Raw genomic sequence first — 20,495 nt, forward strand, 5'->3', positions numbered from 1 at the left:
TAAATTAAACGATCAAATGTGTTTACAAAAAATATATATCATGGATATAAACTTTGTCAATGTAAATGATCAACATTTTATACTTACTAAGTATTTCAAAGAACGCACTTATAACCTACTAATTCTATCTCTCTTGTACTTTATAAATCTTGGTAAATTGGACGATGCTGTGCTTACAAGCACTTTATATTCTTTCGGAAGCTTCTTTTGTTGTCTCGCCTGAAATATAAGAAGAGCAACATTCTAAGTTTTGACTGGTTCCAATTACTTTATGACAGTAGGTACAAGGTTTTTACAAAACTTACCTTATTTTTCAGTATTGGCGCTAGTATAGCCAGTTTGTCTGTCAACTTAACCTTAGCAGCCAACACATCTGTTTCATCTTCAGAATATAGATCTACAATTGTGTCGATAGCTTCAGCTAGTACCCAGACTTCGTTCTCTTTATGTGCTTGTTCTAATATAAATTCAGTAATTGTGCATATTACATTAGAAGTTACGTCATTCAAGTTATTAACTAGCAGTAACGCTAGAATGCCGATCATCCGGATTAGGTTTGATCTTATCTCGGGCACTAAACATTCTTTAACTCCAGTCAACATAATCTGAAATAGAAAACATATTTCAAAACATCTCTCAATTTGTCAGTTGGGAAAAGGGTAGGCAGATAATGTTTTTATCCAATCAAAAAGACAACAATATTAAACACGTGAAAGAAAAACAAGTGGGGCATGGTGTACTGCCCTGAGGAACTCCAAAGATAATTTGGCAATGTTTTGATATTAACAAAAGTTAAAAGCACTGAGAATAATGAAAATAAAGTTGCAGTGTACTTACCTCGATATCTGACAAAGCCAAGTCACTGAACAAACTGCAGTCATTGGTATTGCCATTTTCTCTAAACTTAATCTTGTCCAAAGCCGCTCTCATAACAGCTGTAGCCGATTCCAGAAGATTTAAATTCTCAGCATCTTGTTTGAAAACTAGCTTTCCTGTATCTACCCAGATTTTATAAACACCATTGACTCCACCAAGATTTTCGATTGGAAGAGTAGATAATAAATTGTTTACACATAAAAGTGCCCGAGTTTGCAAGCTGAGGAGTCTGAAAAGGTTTAGATAATATTAACATTATAATGTTTTTTCATGAGATGAGATCTATTTAATAATATAAATCAATTAATCCAGCATACCTCTTTTGAACAAGTTGTGATCCTTCATATTCCTTTAATATTAACATTACATTCTGAGCAGGTAACTGGGTTCTAGCCCAAACTTTTTCAAATATTTCCAAAGATATAAAAGCTTCCATCACTTCTGGAGGCAGCTTGTCTTCTGCAAGCACAGTTTCATGACCATTTTCCAAAATTTCTTCATCTGGCTCATCACTATCTGATGAGTCATTGCCTTGTAATTCATCACCATCTACAACACCAAATGAAAATTTGAAACTTGATACATACTATATACTACAAACAATAAGGTTGACTCATCTGATTAATTTCTTACCTTCACATGAACAAATATTAGCAATAATTTCTATAGAACTTTGCTGAGCAGTCAACATTTGTGATACAGATTGTATCTGGCTCTCTAGTTGCTGTGCCGCCTTGCCTTTGGGTGCTTCAACTTTGCCTGAAGCATCCTTTAATGGCACACTACTTGACAACTGACTACAGATGAGTCTGTGGTCCACTGACAGAGTATTAGCTAATATGGACATTATTCTATTGATAACATCAGTAGGCAGTGTGGTTATATTACCACCACATGTATTTATTATAACACCAGCAGAAAGTGTTTTTAGCAGTAGTATTGTTGGATCAGTTCCCTCAAGTCCTAATAAAGCTTCTAGCTGTTTTTCTGCATTTGACTTTATTTTAGCCATAGCTGCAGGATTGTCTTCTACAACAACAAACAGGCATTGTAAAACTGCTGTTACAATGTCACTGCTGAAAGTGCCAAGATCCAAGTAACGAGGCAGTATATCTAATATTCTGGACTGTCCTAAATATTTTACAGCGAGATCTGTGAAAAGAGAAAAAATATATTTACAAAGACGTAAGGAATTACGTTTATTTAAGAGGACATGGTGTAAGTAGGTATATACATATATTTTATATACTTTTTTTTGCATACCTGAACTTTCACATAGATTCAACAGTAAATTGACACACTGAATAAATGTGTCAATATCTTCATCCTTTGTTTTAGAATTAACATCAGGAACCCAAGTTTCTGCACGCTAGAATGTAAATACAGACATATTATTTAATATCCCAACAATTTTATTAGAACAGACAGACAAAAGTTGTCACATAAGTTTTTGCTGTCAACATAAATAAAAAAATATAAGAATCCAAACCTCATGGAAATAGCAGATCAGTGGAGTCATTATATCCTGTTCCATCATAGCATCGCAGGTGTCCATGGTCACTGTAGACAGGTTCCTGAGAGAGCCAGCCGCGGCATTCCTCACTGAGCTAGCTTGGTCAATCAAAAGAGGAGCTGCCACTTTCACCAAGCCACGGTTCATAATATGTGGTACGTTCTCCGGATTTTCTATCATAATGGCAAAAGTTTGCAAGCCACAGTACTTTTCTTCAACGTCAGCACCCTACAATATGAATTATAGCTATCAAAATCAAGTACAGTAGAATCCGGATATAACGACCTTCAAGGGACCGACGATACTATGTCGTACTAACCGGACGACGCACAAAACGGACGGATTATTTCTTAAGTACATAACTTGTACATACATACATAACTTACGAATACATATATCTTCTTTCTTATATATAAAAATGAATTGATGTTCGTTAGTCTCACTAAAACTCGAGAATGGCTGGACCGATTTGGCTTATTTTGGTTTTAAAATGTTCGTAGAGGTCCAGGGAAGGTTTAAACGATACGAAGTTTGTTGGGTCAGCTAGTCTTCTTATATATAAAAATGAATTGCTGTTCGTTAGTCTGACTAAAACTCCGGAATGGCTGGACCGATTTGGCTTATTTTGGTTTTAGAATGTTTGTAGAGGTCCAGGGAAGGTTTAAACGATACGAACGCGGGGCGGGGGTGCGAGTGCGTAGGTAAACAAAACATTGCGCGTGTGTCGTTTTAACCGGACGTATTATAATAAATATTGGTCGCTATAAGCAGTTGGTCGCTTAAACCGGAGTCGCACTAAACGGTTATATTGTCTTAGTACCTGTATACGAAACCTAACTTGAGTAAAGATTATCGTCGCTAAAACCGATTAGTTGTTATAAGCGAAGTCGTTATATATGAATTCTACTGTATTTCAATACAGTTTCAAAGATATTTGAGAAATCAAGAGTACTGACCTGTAATTGATCCAATATTGTTTGGATAGCATTTTCTTTGCTATCAACTGGGAGTTGTTCTTCCTCATCACTTTCTTCGGCGGCTTGGCTTCTCCTTGCTCTAGCAGGTTTGGGTTTCCTAATTTTACCCATTTTTGATAATTCTAACCTTCAATTTCTTTCACAAAACACGCCGAGCTCGATGCCGTAACTTCTGACAACTGACTGTGATGTCATTGTCACTGTCTGAAAACTGTCACTGTCAATGGCTCAAGTGTAGATTAAAAACCCACAAAGCACAGTATAAATAAAACGAGCCATTGGAACAAATAACAAAATTCGGTCAAAAATTATATTCTCTAATAAGCACTTGTACGGTTGCTCGTTGATCGTCGTGAACTCGTGTACGCGGGGCTCGAAGAAGTTGTTATTTTTTCTTTGGTTAACAAAATCTGCAGCATTATAATACACTAGCACAAACCTGCAATGTCAACCCAGTCAGTCTCGAGGCAACTGCTTTCCGCACATGAATAAAAAAAGCCTGTACATAATTTATTATTCTCGTGTTATTCGGATGAATAAATAAGCTATATTATATAGCCAAGTTACATGAAAATCTATCCGTACAAACGCTTTTATAATATTAAGTAGGAAGAAAGATTAGAAGAAGTACCACTACCTATAGATTATTATCTGGTCGGTAATTCTCGTAATTCTGCATAAGAATAGGCCATGACAATGATACTCAAACTTTTTCGTGTCTTTAACTTCTTTGGTTTTATCTTTTTGACAATATGTCAAGCAAGCCATTAAGGCAAACGTATTCCGTTTTAACTTATTCATTTTAATAAAATATCTACACTAGTTTTATAATTAATTACTATTTTCTGATAAGTTTACTTTTATAAAGCATTACTGTTCCTGCAGCAATATGGTAAAACATAATTTTATTTGCTGTCTTAAAATATTCGTTAAGATACTATGCATATAAATACCCCCAGTTTGGTAGAAAATCCTGGTACGGAAATTCCATGCGAAGGTCGCGCTTGTTAGGCGCTTGCGACTGCCGTATCGTATAGGGCCTGGGTTCGATTCCCGGGTTGGAAAGAAGTTGATGTTCTCAGCTAGTGTTACACCCCTGCCCTGGGGGTGCGCTTCCAAAGTTGCCGGTCTCTATTACAAGCTTTTGTTATAATTTCACGTTAGACCCCAACGGTGAATTTGGGAAAACGCTGAGACTGTTGAGTACCTATTCTACGTTAAAACAACTTAAGCATGAGTTTTCATGTCTTCTTACCACAGAAATGTTTCTTGAAAACGACTGATGATTAAATCATTAATTAAAGTGTTATTGCAGGTGTACGATTATTTTGACAAATATACTTTTTTGTGCGAAATGTATGATGCAGACGCTGACGCCATAATAGAACTAGTGTTGAATTATTTTCCATTCGATAATTCATGTCAAGTATTAAACGCAAAAAAGGGACATAATCTTGTGCGACGGGTACAGCTGCCAACACTTAAACTAGAAATGCTTCAAATAGGGAATATTGTAAATATATTTTCAAAATTGTTGCTCATAACAGATTGCGCTCCAGCTACACGGAAGACTTTGTTTAACAAAGTTGAAAGGTAAATACATACGAGTTTTAAGATACCAATTAGATATCCTAAGTCGCTTGACAAGATTAGCTCAGACCATCACTTCCGACCACAATTCACGGCTAGAGGTGTAAAGGCCTGTTTTACGATGTGACGCTCAGCTACCGTGCTTCCTTGTTGAGATGAGAACCCATACACCTATGTACGGCTAAGTCCTCAGTCTTAAAACTTTTCGACTGATCGAGCATACCTACATGAGCATATGACTGCACGGTACTTTTAATATAGGTATAACTACTTTGGGCATGACAAATACATTTTTATTTACAGCACCTTCGCAATGATTAAACCCGTATCACCAGATATACATGGGAAAATAATAACTTATATAACCAAGAAAGGATTCCGTATTGTTAGATTAAAAAACGGGAAGATAAGTAAAGAATTAGCTATGACAATGTACAGTAATATCGCGGGAAGTAGTATGCTTCCGTAAGTATCCATCCATCGATGTTCCCTTTTTTCTGAAGCATTAATTTCGTACCTAGGTAAGCATGTGAATTCTTATGCTGATACAAATATATTTTGCAGTATCGTAATTGACTACATAACCAGTGGCGAAGTGGTAGGCTTGGAACTGGTGGGGCCCAACGCAGTGGTAGAATGGCGCCGCTGCTTAGGAGCAACGGACCCGATCGATGCAGAGCCTGGCACTCTCCGTAAATTGTACGGAGAAAATAAACTTAGAAATATCGCCCATGGTTGTCACTCGGGTGAAGATGCGCGAATGGTATGGACCTAAGCTTTTTACTCCTCCAGCTTCTGAGAACCATTTCGTAATAATCATTTGTGCCTTAAGCAAAGCTTCGAAATATTTTATCTGTTTGTACTTTACCTGATTGTAGATGCTGGAGCTATTTTTTGGCTACGACAAAGGAATCCCGCGCGTTCCATTCCGCTCAACTCTCACGGATTGCACTTGTTGCGTCATCAAACCACACGCGGTTCTAGATGGCAATGTGGGAGCTATCCTAGAACAAATCTCTACTGCTGGAAAGTTTCACATCTCCGCCATGGCTATGTTTTCCGTGAAATTGCCAAATGCTGAAGAATTCTACGAGGTTTACAAAGGAGTCATACCTGAATATGAGGTAAATTACTTTACACTGTTATGTTGGCGAGGGTTAATACTCCACTCTGCAAATCATCATCTTGATTAACATAATATAAAATAATATGAATGCAAAACTAAGTAGATATGCCCTCAATATAGTAAAGTTTCAATTTCAGGCCTCGTGTATCCATCTAGCAGAAGGAAAATGTTTAGCGTTAGAAGTTAAGTGTACCGACACCAGCCTAAACAGCGTTACTGAATTCAGAAAGCTATGTGGACCACGAGATCCGGTAAGATTTAACTTCATTGTAGTCTTTATCCGCTCTCTAAGAGTCCACAGTGCGTTACACACCAGTCTCACTGCCTGGGGCATGGGCTTGGACTGGCTCGGCTGGATACCAGTATCCCATACTGACTCCAAATCCGTAATATTCGAACTTATAGTATTATTGCAGGAGACATCATTTTCTAATTAGGTAACCGAATTGACATTTAACAAACGAGCCCAAGTGTACAACAGACTAGGATATTTTGGCTTGACGTGACATCATCATTACAGGACTTATGTCGTCAGCTGTACCCTGATTCCATTAGAGCCCTTTATGGAAAAACACTAGTACATAATGCCGTGCATTGTACAGATCTACCAGAGGACGGCGAAACGGAAGTTGAATACTTTTTTAAGCTATTAGCTAATGAATGAGGGATATATTATTACGATAGTTTTTAGTTTTTCTGATTAAATTTATTTTAAAACTTTAGCTTCATTATTTATTAAATGCGGGCGGGTAACGCGTATGTTTGCTATAGTGCTTCTGCTGCCACCTCTATTCTATGTCCTCTGCGTTGTTCTTTAGAATTCTATGGTGGTATATTTCCTCAGGTATTACTTGAGCTAAAATCTTACTTAGCAAGGAAAGAGCTGTAGTTTGACATGTTACACGTCGCTATCTGAGTGTCAAACAAAATCAAGCCGTAAAAGTAATCCTATGTATAGCTAAGATCTAGAATTTTTAATTAAGCTGTAGGCTCAAAGTAGAACCTTTGTGCAGATGTCTGATATATCATAGGTCAATTACAAGGTCCAATGATAGAAGGGCAATTCAAGCACGGTCCGAAATGACACCTTTTACCTTCTAACTAAACCACGAGGGTGTGTACTTACGACAGCTGATAGATGTTGTGCAAACACCGCCGAGAGAATAGGATGTGCAAACATTGGACCGACCGTGCGGCGCCACGAGGGAACGCTGCACTTACCTTTACTCGGGAGAGGAAGGTACAGGACACACAAGACGAGATGTCAGGCGTCTGCAGATAAATCTGCCGAATCTTGCAGCGGTTAAATAACTGGAGTATCCTTGATTACGATTTCTACTTCTGTGTGCCTTGATGCTCTACCAAGTTAAGATTAAAATAACGACTGTCTAGACATTGCAGGCTATTTGGCAGATATTTCTGATCATGGTACCAACCCTACAGACAAGACTACCTACCCATCTATTGCAAAACAGAATTTTACCACAAAAATACTTAACCTTTACTTAAAGTGGAATTAAGAATAAGATAGAGAAGGTACAAGGTCTTAGATTGCACTGAAACACGATCTACGGATTCCATAGCGCCTTTCTACTAGTTAGGTACAGTGGGCCTAAACTGCTTGGCCTAGTTCGAAAATGGTCATGTTACATTGAACTAGGAACTATTAATCATCACAAATCGTGATTCTTAGTTGCTACAAAATAGAAATGCTATCCGGAACTTGGGTAGAAGCTGTGGTAAAGGCAGATGTGTTAAGTATTTAAGCCGCGTTAATGAAATCCAACAAAGCTGGAATAGATCAAACGCCTGGCCAGTTCAATCTGCAATAACTCATTGATGGAATTTTTGTTTTACATAATATAAAATTAAAGCGTAGCTAATAAAAAGGGTTGGGCGCAAGTCGCGAGGCAGATGCGGCGGCGTCTTTGTGAGCCGCCGACCAACTCATTTACATATGTTTCAAAATCTGGCCGCGGGACGGACTTGTCGACTCCCCGCTAGTGCTGTCCGATTTAACACCTGTCGACAATTTCTATTTAAATAAATCTCATTATTTTTTCCATTAACACTGACGATGCTGGTGGGTATGTAGGTACTTCGGCGATTTTAAATTGGTAAGCGTAATAACGTATTTTTATAAAACTTAATTACCCTTACCGGTAAGGCTTAATGTGATAATGGTGATCAAATACTTCGAATAGGAGACAGTTTATTCAATTTTAACGTTCTTGTCGGATCGGATTAAGTAGGTAATGAGATTAGAGTACTTTCTTTGCGCATTAATGACCGTGCCTGCTCAAGAATCAGCGATTTAAGTTTTTTAAGTCCAGGTTTTCCTGTGATGTTTTTCTTCAAAACAGATTGTTTCCTAGAATAAATACCAACCATATCAATATTTAGTATCAAGCTTATAACCACGTCTCAACTCAGATCAAAGCAATTCAATATTTTTTCAAAGTAGTGGACGGTTGGGTACCTGCTGTATTAACAGCAAATCTAAATCGATAACATCGAAAGTACAGAAACGAAAACACAAGTCGATACAGACGATGCATGTGTGACTTCACTAGGGTGCAAGCGAGCGGCCGGGCGCGGCGCCCGGTAGCCGCCTCTCGAGCTTTCTTCATAAATCAAAAAGTTGTTTTTGTGTCTTATCGGCGGATAATCGGCGGCTGCTACTGCGCTGCCGATGCCGCTCACCCCCTCCCCCACCACACGAACATGTTATCGCCCGGATGGACATTAACTTTTTGTCGAATTTTAATGGGAATTAAACATAACGAACCGATAATCATTGCTTCTTCCACCACTATCCACCGATTCGGCTCCGCTAAATGGAAGCTATTAAAGGATTTTAGTGTAATAGATAACGAAGGGTAAGTAATAAACGGAAAACTATGACTCCTATAGTGTGGAATGTAAGGCTGACTAGACATGTCAGTTTAAGGCTTTGTTTTGAGAGATAACGAGTTCGTTTTTTTTTGTTTTGTAATCGTTTAGAGGTGCCCTTCTTGGCAGTCGGGTAAAAGGCTTAGTGACTAAATCTGGACAACAATTAAGCTTTTTCGAGAGTTTCAATGTAGATTTATAACTAAAAATTACACCATTTTTTACAGCGGAGAACACATTTTTTATCATGCGTTTCAAAGACAGATAATTTGGTGTAACGTGGAGTGATGAGCGTGGTATATGCGTATCGGCGGCGCGGCTCGCTCGTGTCAGCACATCTACTTCGCCTAATTGCACCCCCGCAGCGTGATGGATGGTCCGCGCCGAGCTGCCCGCCACCCCTCGCCCTTACCCCGCGACCCACCCCGCGGCACACCCCACGAACACAAGGGTTGTTCCCAGAAATTCCATTATCATCTGACTCGCCTCGTGGGCCGCTTCATTTAACATTAACAACTCGCCGACTGTTACAATCGCCTTATTGTGTTGAACACAGAAGTTTCTGAAATTCCACTATTTGGTAGGTCAAGTTACTTAGAAACTGCAAAAAATGCATAAAGTAAGAAGGTAGGTACTTAGGCTACCCTCGTTCAATGGAAATCAATGTTTTTTTATTAAATTACCTGAACCTATAAAACATGTTTTTTTAGGAATTTGTGCTATTGATATCTGTGTCCTATATTGGCATTCAACCAAATATTGGCTTAGGTACTATAATACCAAAGTAGGTACTTCAGGTACCTGGAATACAAACGAGTTAATAGACAAAGATGCAGATAAAAATCAGAAGATTCTCAATTCAGATGTTTCAAAAGGATCGATCATCTCTGTCCACCTATAAATAGTTTTTAACCCCCGACGCAAAAACGACGGGGTGTTATAAGTTTGACGTGTCTGTGTGTGTGTGTGTGTGTGTGTGTGTGTGTGTGTGTGTGTGTGTGTGTGTGTGTGTGTATGTGGCATCGTAGCTCCCAAACGGATGATCCGATTGTAATGCGGTTTTTTTTGTTCAAAAGGTATGTCAGTCGGGAGTGTTCTTAGCTATGTTTGGCGGAAATCGGTTCAGGTCTTCAAGGTCATCAGCTCGTTTGCTAGATGTGATAGGAATGTTACACGCTCAGTTTACTTGGGATCTGAAATTTGAAACACTAATGTCTTTTGGAACCACTGAGCTGGTCTGCTGTTAGGGCACGAAGGTAGGAGCTGCCACCCTGAACTGCCTTTTAGTAAACCCATCGAGTTTGGGCTCGTTGAATTTGTCTTGACGAGTTCTCTTCATGTTTCTGATTGACGAGAACCTGATGCTGGAAATGGGATGTGGCGGATGAAACCCTGGAATGCCGGAATTAAACGGATAAACCGATTTATATTTTTGCTGAAAATCTAGAATGTCCAAAGGTGAATCTTTATTGTTTCTCAATCTGTGCAATTCTCCCAGAGCCAGTTTGTCATGAGGATTGTTAAACAGCTTCCTTTGGCTGAGATCGCAAATAGCGACCCCATCTTAAGATAAAATAAATTAAATGAAAGAAGGAAAAATTAAGGAGCTCCTTTAAAAAGCATGAAATAAAATTAAATTATAAATTTAAAAAAACCCCCGACCCAAAAAAAGTACGCAATAATTATGACAAAAGGTTAAAAACGCTAAACCCTATAAAAAGCCAAAAATAACTTTTAACACTACGTAAACTAAATTTTGTCGTGTCGGGGGACCGCTTTTTACCTTCATAAATACTTACATAAATCAAATGATACCTACCTAATTACAACATTCGTTTAAAAAAAAAAACACGTATCTAAAGTAATGAATTAGAGCGGTCCCCCGACACGACAAAATTTAGTTTACGTAGTGTTAAAAGTTATTTTTGGCTTTTTATAGGGTTTAGCGTTTTTAACCTTTTGTCATAATTATTGCGTACTTTTTTTGGGTCGGGGGTTTTTTTAAATTTATAATTTAATTTTATATACCACGTATATGTGCATTGTATGTACCTTATTCTTATAATCGATGAGACATCCGACCCCTAATCGCTATTTTAATGTTTTCGGTTTTATGTCTTTCAAGAAATAACAAAGGACCCAATAGAAATCCATGATTTATAATCGTCGTAAAGAAATGTTTCATGACACATTAAAACAGACCTTAAACGAGGACCTTCCTCAGTAAGTCTTGATGTGAGATATCATTATATTGGACCTGGGAAGAACATCCATGGAACAGTGATTTAAAAGCAGGATCAAGTCAACATTGTTTTCGGTCAAATTCACCATGCAAGGTTTTGCATTGCGTGTTAACAGTTCGTGTTGGGCTAACTTCAACATTAAAGGGTAGCGCGTACAAGGCGTGTTCATTACCAGGTTGTCAGTCGAAATCCACCCCTTTCCTGCCGATCGAATGGAACGGAAGCGAAAAAAGATCAATATTTGGACATAAAAGATTATAACGCACACGACCGGACGCGAATACGTTCAGCGGCGCTAATAAAACGTAAAGAACAGGATGCGATTTCCGACGGAATCATGTTAACTCGTCTGTTCTCAGCGTTCTCTTGTCACAACATTTTTTGTCGACTTATATCGTATTCGATTGAATTGAATCGGATATCGAGCCCAGCGTCAGCGCAGTTTCTATGCCCCGAGCGATTTCACATTGAATCGGCATTGCGAACTTCCGCAACACAATCCGATCCCAAAGCTATTGAACATGATCCTATGTTTATTTTTGTCAGAGCAAGCTCGTCTCTTTTATATTATATGTTAAGCCTGATATATTTATAATATGACTGTAAAAACAATTTCTGTGAGAACTTAAAGATGGCAGTTACCTGCAATCCCTGAAACCAAAAGCTAAATCAATTTTTGAACCGTATCATCTCGAGCTTGATTGATACCTATAAGTGCTTCATTTATTGATCTTTGCACTCAAAAATCTTAGAGGTGGAATATAACCTGGCCAAAACAAAACAACCTATACAGATTTCAACTATGTATTGGTTTAAGCCCATTGCACTTAGCTTCAATCTAACATCGTAAATAGGCACCTCAAAGCAGGCCTGCCTTAATATGGTCAGTTTAGTTACAGCAGGCACTCCTAATAAAAATATTTAAGAGCCACTTTTCGCTTTTCTTTATTTACATTCCGCCTAGCTAAGTATAATAATTTCTTAAAAGTTTACACTTCCAGATAATATCTCTTCTTTTATTTACACTATGGCAATGATTCCCGAGTTATCTAAACAAGTTGATAGATAAAGAGCGATAGAAGCGCGGTGCTCTTGTCATGAGAAAGAAAACCAAACAAATAAAGAGATCCTGGTCTCGAGTCGGCTGTGTAACACCAGGGGTAGCTCTGATAACGCAAACAACGAGATACTAAAATTAGGTACTTTGTATGTTGAAAACTTTATTGAAATACCGCTCTGTTTGTCGGGCTGCGCTTGAAAGCAGGTTCTGTTTAAATGCTAAAATAATATTAGTCATGAGATTAGATTAGGCTCTTTACTTAGGCGTTTCGTGGAGGCTAAAGATTTCAACGAGTTGATACACCGTAAGATTCATAACACTGTCAAGTACCTTTAAAGTAGTATAGCCACATAGGTAACCACACCGGCATCGTCAGAAATGCAATTATAAAAGCACCGCGCAGAACAGACATTTACGGTCTCTTTGATGCACTGGTGACAAGCTTCCAGACTCTGGGCCGTGACCCCGTGCACAGCAGTCGCGCTATGCGACCACCACTCTAGAACAAAAAAGCAGTGAGGGCTGGAAGCAGACTACATACCTACAGTGTTAATTGAGAAAGTTTCTTACAGCCCATACATAGGAGATTTCGGCTCGAAACTAAACTATCATGCACGAAGACAAAACCAAACTATCACAACATCTCAAAATCTAAAAACATCTGTATATGAGAGAATACGAAGAACCGTAGCCTATGCCTCGCCAGCTCGCCATTCAGCTAGTCCGCCAGTAAACATGTTCTAAGTTACCTATGGGTTTCCTGCTTATACGTACCTATTCATTTGCCCAAATGTTGTGTCATTCTTCTTATAAGTACAATTTTTTAATTAAGCTCTATTTGGTGACTAACAAAATCCATACTTTTTGGGTCAACTTGAACTTTACCTATTTAAAGATTAGTTTTATTCAGATCCATCTATAATAAAAGGTATAAGTTCGTAAGTTATGGGTTCATAACGTGTTGTTGAGTTCCCTCGGGACGCGAGTTATACCGCAAGTGAAAGCTCCAAGCAATAATTTGACTTTGTTTTATCGTCTGTCAGCGATGAGTGTATTAACGGTTAGGGACGAGCTAGTTGTTATTGAAGAGGACACATTCGTAGAATGTCGGAAATAGCACTTCCGAGTAACTCTTACATCGGATCTGTTGTCGCCCGTCCCATGTTTATTTATACAACTTCTGTAATCTGATGGCAAGCGACGCGACGGCTGCGATCGTATCACTCCACGACTAGAATAACTGTCTTACCATCAAAGAAGGTCACACTCTTTTGTAAAGTTGATTACCTATGTTGCGGCAAATTAAAAGATGTGTTAGAATAAATTTACACGTCATTTGCCTACACACTTACTGGTTTTGAGAGCCGTTCTAAAAATTCTTAAAAGTTCAATCAGCGCCGCCGTTAATTACGCGTTTTCTGTGTTAAGATGAATAAAATAAAGAGTTAGGGTTACCTACCTACACTAGGTATATGATTTTGACTGATGTCTTCCCACGCAACCACCTACATGAATTATGATGATACCTAACACAACACATTATTTTAATGTCTGCAAAGTTGGAAGGTAGGTACTACCAACATAAATATAAGTGTATGGGGCGATTGTAACTACACCTACCATATTATGGTAGGTAGGTGGAAACAGATCGGGATCGTCGGAGGTTTGCGCGGCACGGTTTGCGGCGTCGTCGGCGGCAGTGGTCGAACGGCTCGGGCGGTTCGGGGCGGCGAGATCAAAGCTCGGCGCGGGTCGACGCACGCGGCTCTCGATCGGGCCGCGTCACGTCCCGCGCGCCGCACATCGCGCGCCGCCCGGCCTCGCCTGCCGAGTCTTCAACAACGACCTCAGCTCAATTCGTTTGCCCGTTTGGCCGACTTCGAAATGCCGCCCTATCGGCACTCGGCGCAGGCGCGCGCAAAATAATACTCAAAGGAAGCCTACCGTCTTTGAACCGGTTATTGTTTACAAACGACCAGTGTTTAATGTCGTAAATTGCTTAAACAAAATAAAGCATAGCGGCCTTGTTATTTCGTGAGCGTGTTCCTTCCGTATTAAAAAAGCTGCGGTAAGTTCACAGGACTAAATTATAACACTATTGTGCTTGTGTGAAGGTATTGCAGAGTTAGTGCTCAGGTATTTACCTATTTTGATTAGAAAAAGAACTAACATCGCGACCTACCGTGTAAATAACATTTTGTAAGTATCAAATTGTTGCAAGCAGGTAAGTTCTCTAGGATAAAATAAAATTTGAACAGAACGTGTCCCATGGTCATACAAAGTTTTCAAAACTGCATAGGTACTTAAGTGTGTACCCTTATTTTTATAAATCGAGTCTACTTTCATGTGTGAAACCCGTTAATTCCCCCTAAGTCAAAAGCGAGTTCCTCCTAATCCCCTCGAAACATAAATTGTAGAAAACAAAAAATAAAACGTAAGTAGTTATAAAATCAAAGGTCGACGGTGCGTTTCGCCGTGGCGCATGGCGTGGCGTGTCCATCGCCCATCGTAACGCAACGGGTTGAATTAATTAGTAGTGCAGTGCTCGGCGGCCGAGCCACTCACTGTCTTTATAACATAATTTGCACTTCGTGCGGCGAGATCAAAGACGAGGCCGTTCGATCGCGGCGCCTTTGATCACGGCGAGCCTTTGACGGCCGCCGCCTCCGCCGGCCACGCCTCGAAATAGTCAATTTGTCGCTGGTTTTTTCATGAGTCGAAGTGGTTCTTTTACACGCAGGGAAACGTCGTAAAATATTTATTATTTACCATATAAAATCAGACAATATTATATTATCTCACCTCCCCATTTATTTCCTGTTCTACTGACCCTACCTATCCATTGATGAGTGTTTATTATTGGATAAGATTCACTTATAAACAGCTACTGTAATCTTTGGCACAACTTTGATGCTCTGATAGGTTTCATTAGATAACACAGAAATACTTCCTTACTATCACACGCCATAATCAAGTATCGATCGTGTATCTAGCCAAAACTATTGATCGATAAATTCTTATTTGTATTGCCTACTTATTGTTGTTTGCCGACATCTGCAGTAAGCATTATTCACTTGTTACCTATTCAATATTTTTAAATACTTATTTTTACAACACACCTTTCTGTATGTTTTTTAATTTTTTAATTTCTGATGATCTTCTAGAAATAGACACAGACTTAGGCAGTGGTTGTTCTTTCAGGTAAAGCCGACAAAGACATGGAAAATATGTTGGTAATCAATTTGATCGCGGAGCGCGATTATTGCCATCGGGGGTCGATTGGTGGTATCGATATGTACCTACTCACTGATGGTGACGCACTAACTGCTAACACACCGAATAATTTGCTTTTTCTTTAAACTATTTCCTGTAAATACCTACGTCACTAACGTCTGTTTAACTTTTTTTGCAAGTATTAAGACAATTTTTGACGTAGCGGAGTATAAAACAAATGAGAGGCGACCATATACCTAACTAACTAACCTGTAAAGTGAGTTCTATTCGTATGGTAGTAGGTACAGGTACCTACTCATTTCTCCATATAAGCTACCTCTTTGATGTTAATCCGCTCGTCCCCTTTGACATGAAATAAAAATTGTCGAAATGAGAGCGAAGGTTCTACTTTTATACGCAGTACCTATAGGTTGTTGTATGTTTTCTACCCTTTCCGCAAATACAGGCGGGAAGTGCAACCTTGCTCATGTTATTTTAGCCCGTAAACGCAATAGACTGGGTGTAAGTGTAAAACACGTAAAATAAACTTCAAGGTGTAGAACGTGTAGGTGCATAAGTGTAATTATGAGGAAATGTGGCGGAGGGTCGCGCTCCGCCTCGCTCGCCCGGTCGCGCGCCGTACAGCGGAAAGATCAAAGTCACAAAGATGAGTATCGTATCTCTGGCCGGCGGCCGCGGGCGGCAGACTGAGCCCTTTTTATATATTTTTTAACAACTTAGCTCACAGTTCTCTAATTACAAATATGAGCATTTAAAAAGACTAAGGTCTTTTTAGATGATTATTTATAAACTCTGTCAAATGCATAGTACATATTATGGGATTATGGCACAGGTACGGTTTTAATTTCTTAGGTACAATATGTAAACAGTTGCCTAACTATATGCCAGGAAAACATACCTACCGTTTATTGGTAACATACATAAATCCATACTTACCTTTCTTACCCTATTACACACATCGTACGATATAGGTACCTATAACATGTTGTTGCAAGCTGAACTACATTTCGAATTTCGTATTGACAATGCGTGAAAGATAGAGAAAAACTGTAACCACAGTCAGTTTCCTGTTTCACAATTCATTCATATCTCTTCTATACATAGTTGCGTTATTGTGAAGCGCGCTTTTGATGTCGGCCGATGCCGCTTTGCCGCCAATTTAGCGCTTACCTTCGTAAATAAAGTAGGTACCTACTTGTGTAGGTATCTGCGTATCTATTATATGTATACTACTCGTTTATATTATTCTAACGAACTCAAACGTTATACCTATCTACTAATGATTGTGTTGTATCAAGTGAGTAGGAAAATCTTCACATTTACATAAAGGTAAATAAATATTTCAGGTAGGTACTTACCTAACAAGATATCTAACTACATATAGGCAGGTGCCTATAGATAATTTTGTTAGGTAGTCCCCGCGGAAGCAAGCGTTTCAATTTCCACTGACTTAACTAGACTCCAAGTAATAATTGCTTGTTTTGTTAGTCAGTTAATACTACAGAACAGCCAGCCTGCAAACAGTATTCAAATTAAATTGCGAAGTTGGGTGCAATATTTTTTTTCTCTCTATTTGCAGTTGCAACATGAGAGGTTGCCAAACGATGATGGCACGTGACGCAATAACCGGCGGCACCTTTGATGTCCGCTTTGTATCCAGTAAATCCAGTAATGGATCGGCGAGCAAGCAGAGTTGTCGCTTTTGATGTTACCGCTAAAGAGCGTGCCGACAAAGGGCTCCGCGGTAGCACAAAGCTATTGATATCATTTAAATCCCTTTGATAATCGCCGACGCTGTTACATCCCTTTGGGAAACAGAGCAAAGCGTTACTATCCTACTAGCTTAGTGCATGAAGCCATGCTTTTAAAATTTTAATTCTATCCGTCTGCAATATTGTGTCGTCTGCTTATTAGTCTGCACATTTAGAAATGTAACAATAGAAAAAGAATACGAGTGATTCGAATAGATACGACTCACGTTGACTTTTTGTCTAGAATGTTATTTTAAGAGGACGAATTGGAATTTTTGGCGCCAAGGATGTCAATTTTTCTCAGTAAATACAAAACGGATCAAAATACAACTTGGTTACCTGAAAGTTCATGATATAAGCCTTATTTTGTTAGTTGTAGAAACATGATTAGGTAACTTTTATAACAGAGAAAAATATATCAAACATACCTCTTTTTAAAAAGAGATTCACATATTATGGGCAAACGGGACCGATTTAAGCCTCTTAACTTTTTTAGTAGTTGAGTATATACATACTCTTTAAAATGGTAGTAGGAATTTTTATTAAATTATCATTTCTAAATATTAAAATTACAAAACCATTTTGTCGCTTACGACTTTTAGTTATAAGCTAGCGCGCGTATTGTTATCCTCGCCCCGCTCAGACGCTCCGACCCCTTTTGGCGCCTTAGATGCGCGTGCCGGTTATGGAATTATTGTTGACCACTTCCTCGCCTTAATCTAGAAAACTAGGAACTCTCCTTCTTTATGGCATTATACCTATTCCGTTCCTAAGTTTACCTAGGAAATGAGGTACCTAACTAACTTATTTTAAATCTATTAAAATACCCATATAAAAAGTAGGTACGAACCTACCTTAATACATATTTTTACTACCCTCGGCCTCAGTAATAAAAATATTAACTTTCATTTCGAACATCTCGATTTTATGGTTTCGTACAGTTTTTGTAAAGGCCGATCTCAATCCGATTCGACAACGTCTTTATTTAAGTAATATTTTTAGTAGTATTTTTATATTTTAAGTAGGGTAATATTTAAAATATATTACATATATCAATTAAACTGCCTAATTTTCAAAACACTGCGTAAACAAGTTTAGCAAACATCGTATCGTACCTACCTATCAATTAATTTGCCATCACTGTTTAATCGTCTGGCATAACTAAGACAAAACGGGTATTATTGTAGTGAAGAAAAAAAGCGTTCACGCCATAAAGTATAAGGGGATAAAAGGAGATACGTAATCGTATGTTATTACTTCTTTCTTTGAAGTACCGAGCGAGCCGACAGACCATGCCGTGTCTACTACAAATTGCATCTGCGCTGCGCCCGCGCTCGCACGTTTTGCTGCCCTTGTGCGCATCATTACATACCGTTGCCTTATGTGAACAATGAACGGTAGGTAGATACATTATGTTTAGTATTGACTATGTGCGCGACGGTGGCGACGCGTAGCGTTTACAACATTTGCGGAAGCTGTCAAATAATAACCATGTAAACGTTATAATTTTCTTTGCGAATATAAATAAAACCAAAGATTAAAATAGTGTTGTTGACATTATTTAAGTGCAATTTATTCAATAGTTTTACTGTAAAATGAATATAATGATAAAAACCGGGTTTGAAACATCCGCATTTGTTTCCAATTTCTGCCGTGTTGTGCGCTGCGGTCGTTATTGTCCGCCGCTACTCGCTTTGCACATAGCCAATAGTATAACATCCAAGCTTGTTTTACATAATATTTATAGTAAGTACCGAATAGGTCGTTGCTTCTTTTGCCTTGGCAGTCCCACCTTTGTGGAGGTTTCATCTTTCAAACTGAGAATCTGAGAATCATTTCCACGTCTAGTATCTTGATATTTATATGTAAGTAGTTAAACAATAAACTTGAATTATAAATGTAGCCAGGTACCTATTTTCAAGTTCCATTTGTGGGGTTGGAAATGAAATGCAGAAAATGTAAAGATTAGAGAAATGCGATGAAAATTCGTGAAGTACGTGAGTGGGCAATGGCCACACGACTCGATAGAAGTCGGGCGACCACATCTGGCGACTTGCCAGCCGACTGAATAGCAGAAATAACGCCACTATCAACATTCCAGGTCACTTCGTAAGATTATCTTTTTATTATATTCGTATACAAAGATTTGATCTTTGTACAGATACTAAACAAACAATTTGTCTTACCCACGTCTTACCTACCGCTGACGGGATTACAAGGAACATAACTGCAACACCAACGTGTTAACTTCTGCCTACACGTGGAAAAATCTGGAAAATGATGTTTTATCTACGTGTTATTAAATTGGTTCGATATGGGATTGTAACAGTATAAAAGCCAGAATTTATCGATGATATTGAAAATCGTCCGGCATAGCCATTAACACTATTTCGTGGAACACGCCACCCACGTAGAACCTGCGCGCGAGACCCTCCCGAGCGCTGTGTATGGTCATCTTATTGTAACGTCATCCGATAGATGCCTACGTTATGGTAAAACGCGAAGGAAGGTTTAAGTTGATCCGTTCCACATTATCTTACTTGAATCAATTTTCTGATGTAAGAACAACTAACGAAGGCTCTGCAATTAAATGAGGACTCGCCTATCAAAGTTTATTTGGAAGTTTTGATTTGGGAAAAATTTCATCAAACACTTTCTAATGAACGAGAGTATAGCTACAATTTTACATCCTCGTGAAGTTTTCTTTATTACAGACATAAAACTTACATAAAACACTGTTTGTTGTAAGTCAGTTTTGGAATACGACCTCATCTTGGTCGACGATAACTTCTCGACAATAAACCTAACACGAAGAGGTCGTAAAATTCTAATTTGAAACGTTCTGGCTGTGCTACATCCCTGACGAGCGGCCAGGCACCCCACTAGGACGCACCCTCCACCCGGGTCACCCGGGTCCTTGTGGCGAGCACTGTGGACATTCAAGTTTTCTAACCTCAAGAGTAAGATTACAGTGACATACTTAGGTAGTAAAACAATAATCAGTTTACTAGCCTGACAGGACAGGGAAACTCGCAGCATATAGTCAGCTGAAGTAATGAGGAACTAGATAATTACCAGTAACTAAGGATTGGGTGACTAAGTTAGGATACCCACAGCAAAAATACTTTTCTTACATTTAATTGTTGCTCAGAAATCAAAAAGCGGATTATCTGCATATTTAGAGATAAGCAGATATTAGAAAGCTATTGTTTAGAAAAGGAGATTAGTAGAGT

General features: G+C 38.7%; 2 protein-coding genes across 3 annotated transcripts in view; one reads left to right on the forward strand and one right to left on the reverse strand.

Annotated features, from left to right (window-relative positions):
- The window catches only part of LOC110375179 (HEAT repeat-containing protein 3), a 49,087-nt gene extending 45,546 nt beyond the window's left edge, over positions 1 to 3,541 (reverse strand). Inside the window, exons 1-8 of one of the 2 annotated variants that reach the window (XM_064043587.1) lie at positions 3,346 to 3,541; positions 2,366 to 2,617; positions 2,140 to 2,245; positions 1,510 to 2,028; positions 1,194 to 1,425; positions 838 to 1,105; positions 306 to 605; positions 88 to 219 (exon numbers count right to left, since the gene is read on the reverse strand). In XM_064043587.1, the coding sequence (XP_063899657.1) occupies positions 109 to 219; positions 306 to 605; positions 838 to 1,105; positions 1,194 to 1,425; positions 1,510 to 2,028; positions 2,140 to 2,245; positions 2,366 to 2,617; positions 3,346 to 3,477 (1,920 nt within the window). In that variant the 5' untranslated portion in view covers positions 3,478 to 3,541 and the 3' untranslated portion in view covers positions 88 to 108. Of the gene's footprint in view, positions 1 to 17; positions 220 to 305; positions 606 to 837; positions 1,106 to 1,193; positions 1,426 to 1,509; positions 2,029 to 2,139; positions 2,246 to 2,365; positions 2,618 to 3,345 lie in introns of those variants that run through there. The other variant, XM_021333206.3, reaches the window with a different exon arrangement.
- Positions 3,542 to 4,124: 583 nt separating this feature from the next.
- LOC110375143 (nucleoside diphosphate kinase 7) lies at positions 4,125 to 6,797 on the forward strand. Its single transcript, XM_021333148.3, has 7 exons — positions 4,125 to 4,258; positions 4,682 to 4,959; positions 5,260 to 5,421; positions 5,521 to 5,719; positions 5,835 to 6,080; positions 6,220 to 6,333; positions 6,603 to 6,797. The coding sequence occupies exons 1-7, from the start codon at positions 4,256 to 4,258 to the stop codon at positions 6,744 to 6,746; spliced, it is 1,146 nt and encodes a 381-aa protein (XP_021188823.2). The 5' UTR covers positions 4,125 to 4,255; the 3' UTR covers positions 6,747 to 6,797.
- The last annotated feature ends 13,698 nt before the right edge of the window (positions 6,798 to 20,495 follow it).

The sequence above is a fragment of the Helicoverpa armigera genome, chromosome 3 (genome assembly GCF_030705265.1).
Source record: "Helicoverpa armigera isolate CAAS_96S chromosome 3, ASM3070526v1, whole genome shotgun sequence".
In the NCBI taxonomy this organism is placed as follows: Eukaryota; Metazoa; Arthropoda; class Insecta; order Lepidoptera; family Noctuidae; genus Helicoverpa; species Helicoverpa armigera.

Bases quoted from the DNA above. Each gene is read 5' to 3' on its own strand.
- LOC110375143 (XM_021333148.3), top strand. The intron at 4,960-5,259 runs GTAAATACATAC...TTTTATTTACAG, and splicing joins TTGTTTAACAAAGTTGAAAG to CACCTTCGCAATGATTAAAC. The intron at 6,081-6,219 runs GTAAATTACTTT...TTTCAATTTCAG, and splicing joins GAGTCATACCTGAATATGAG to GCCTCGTGTATCCATCTAGC.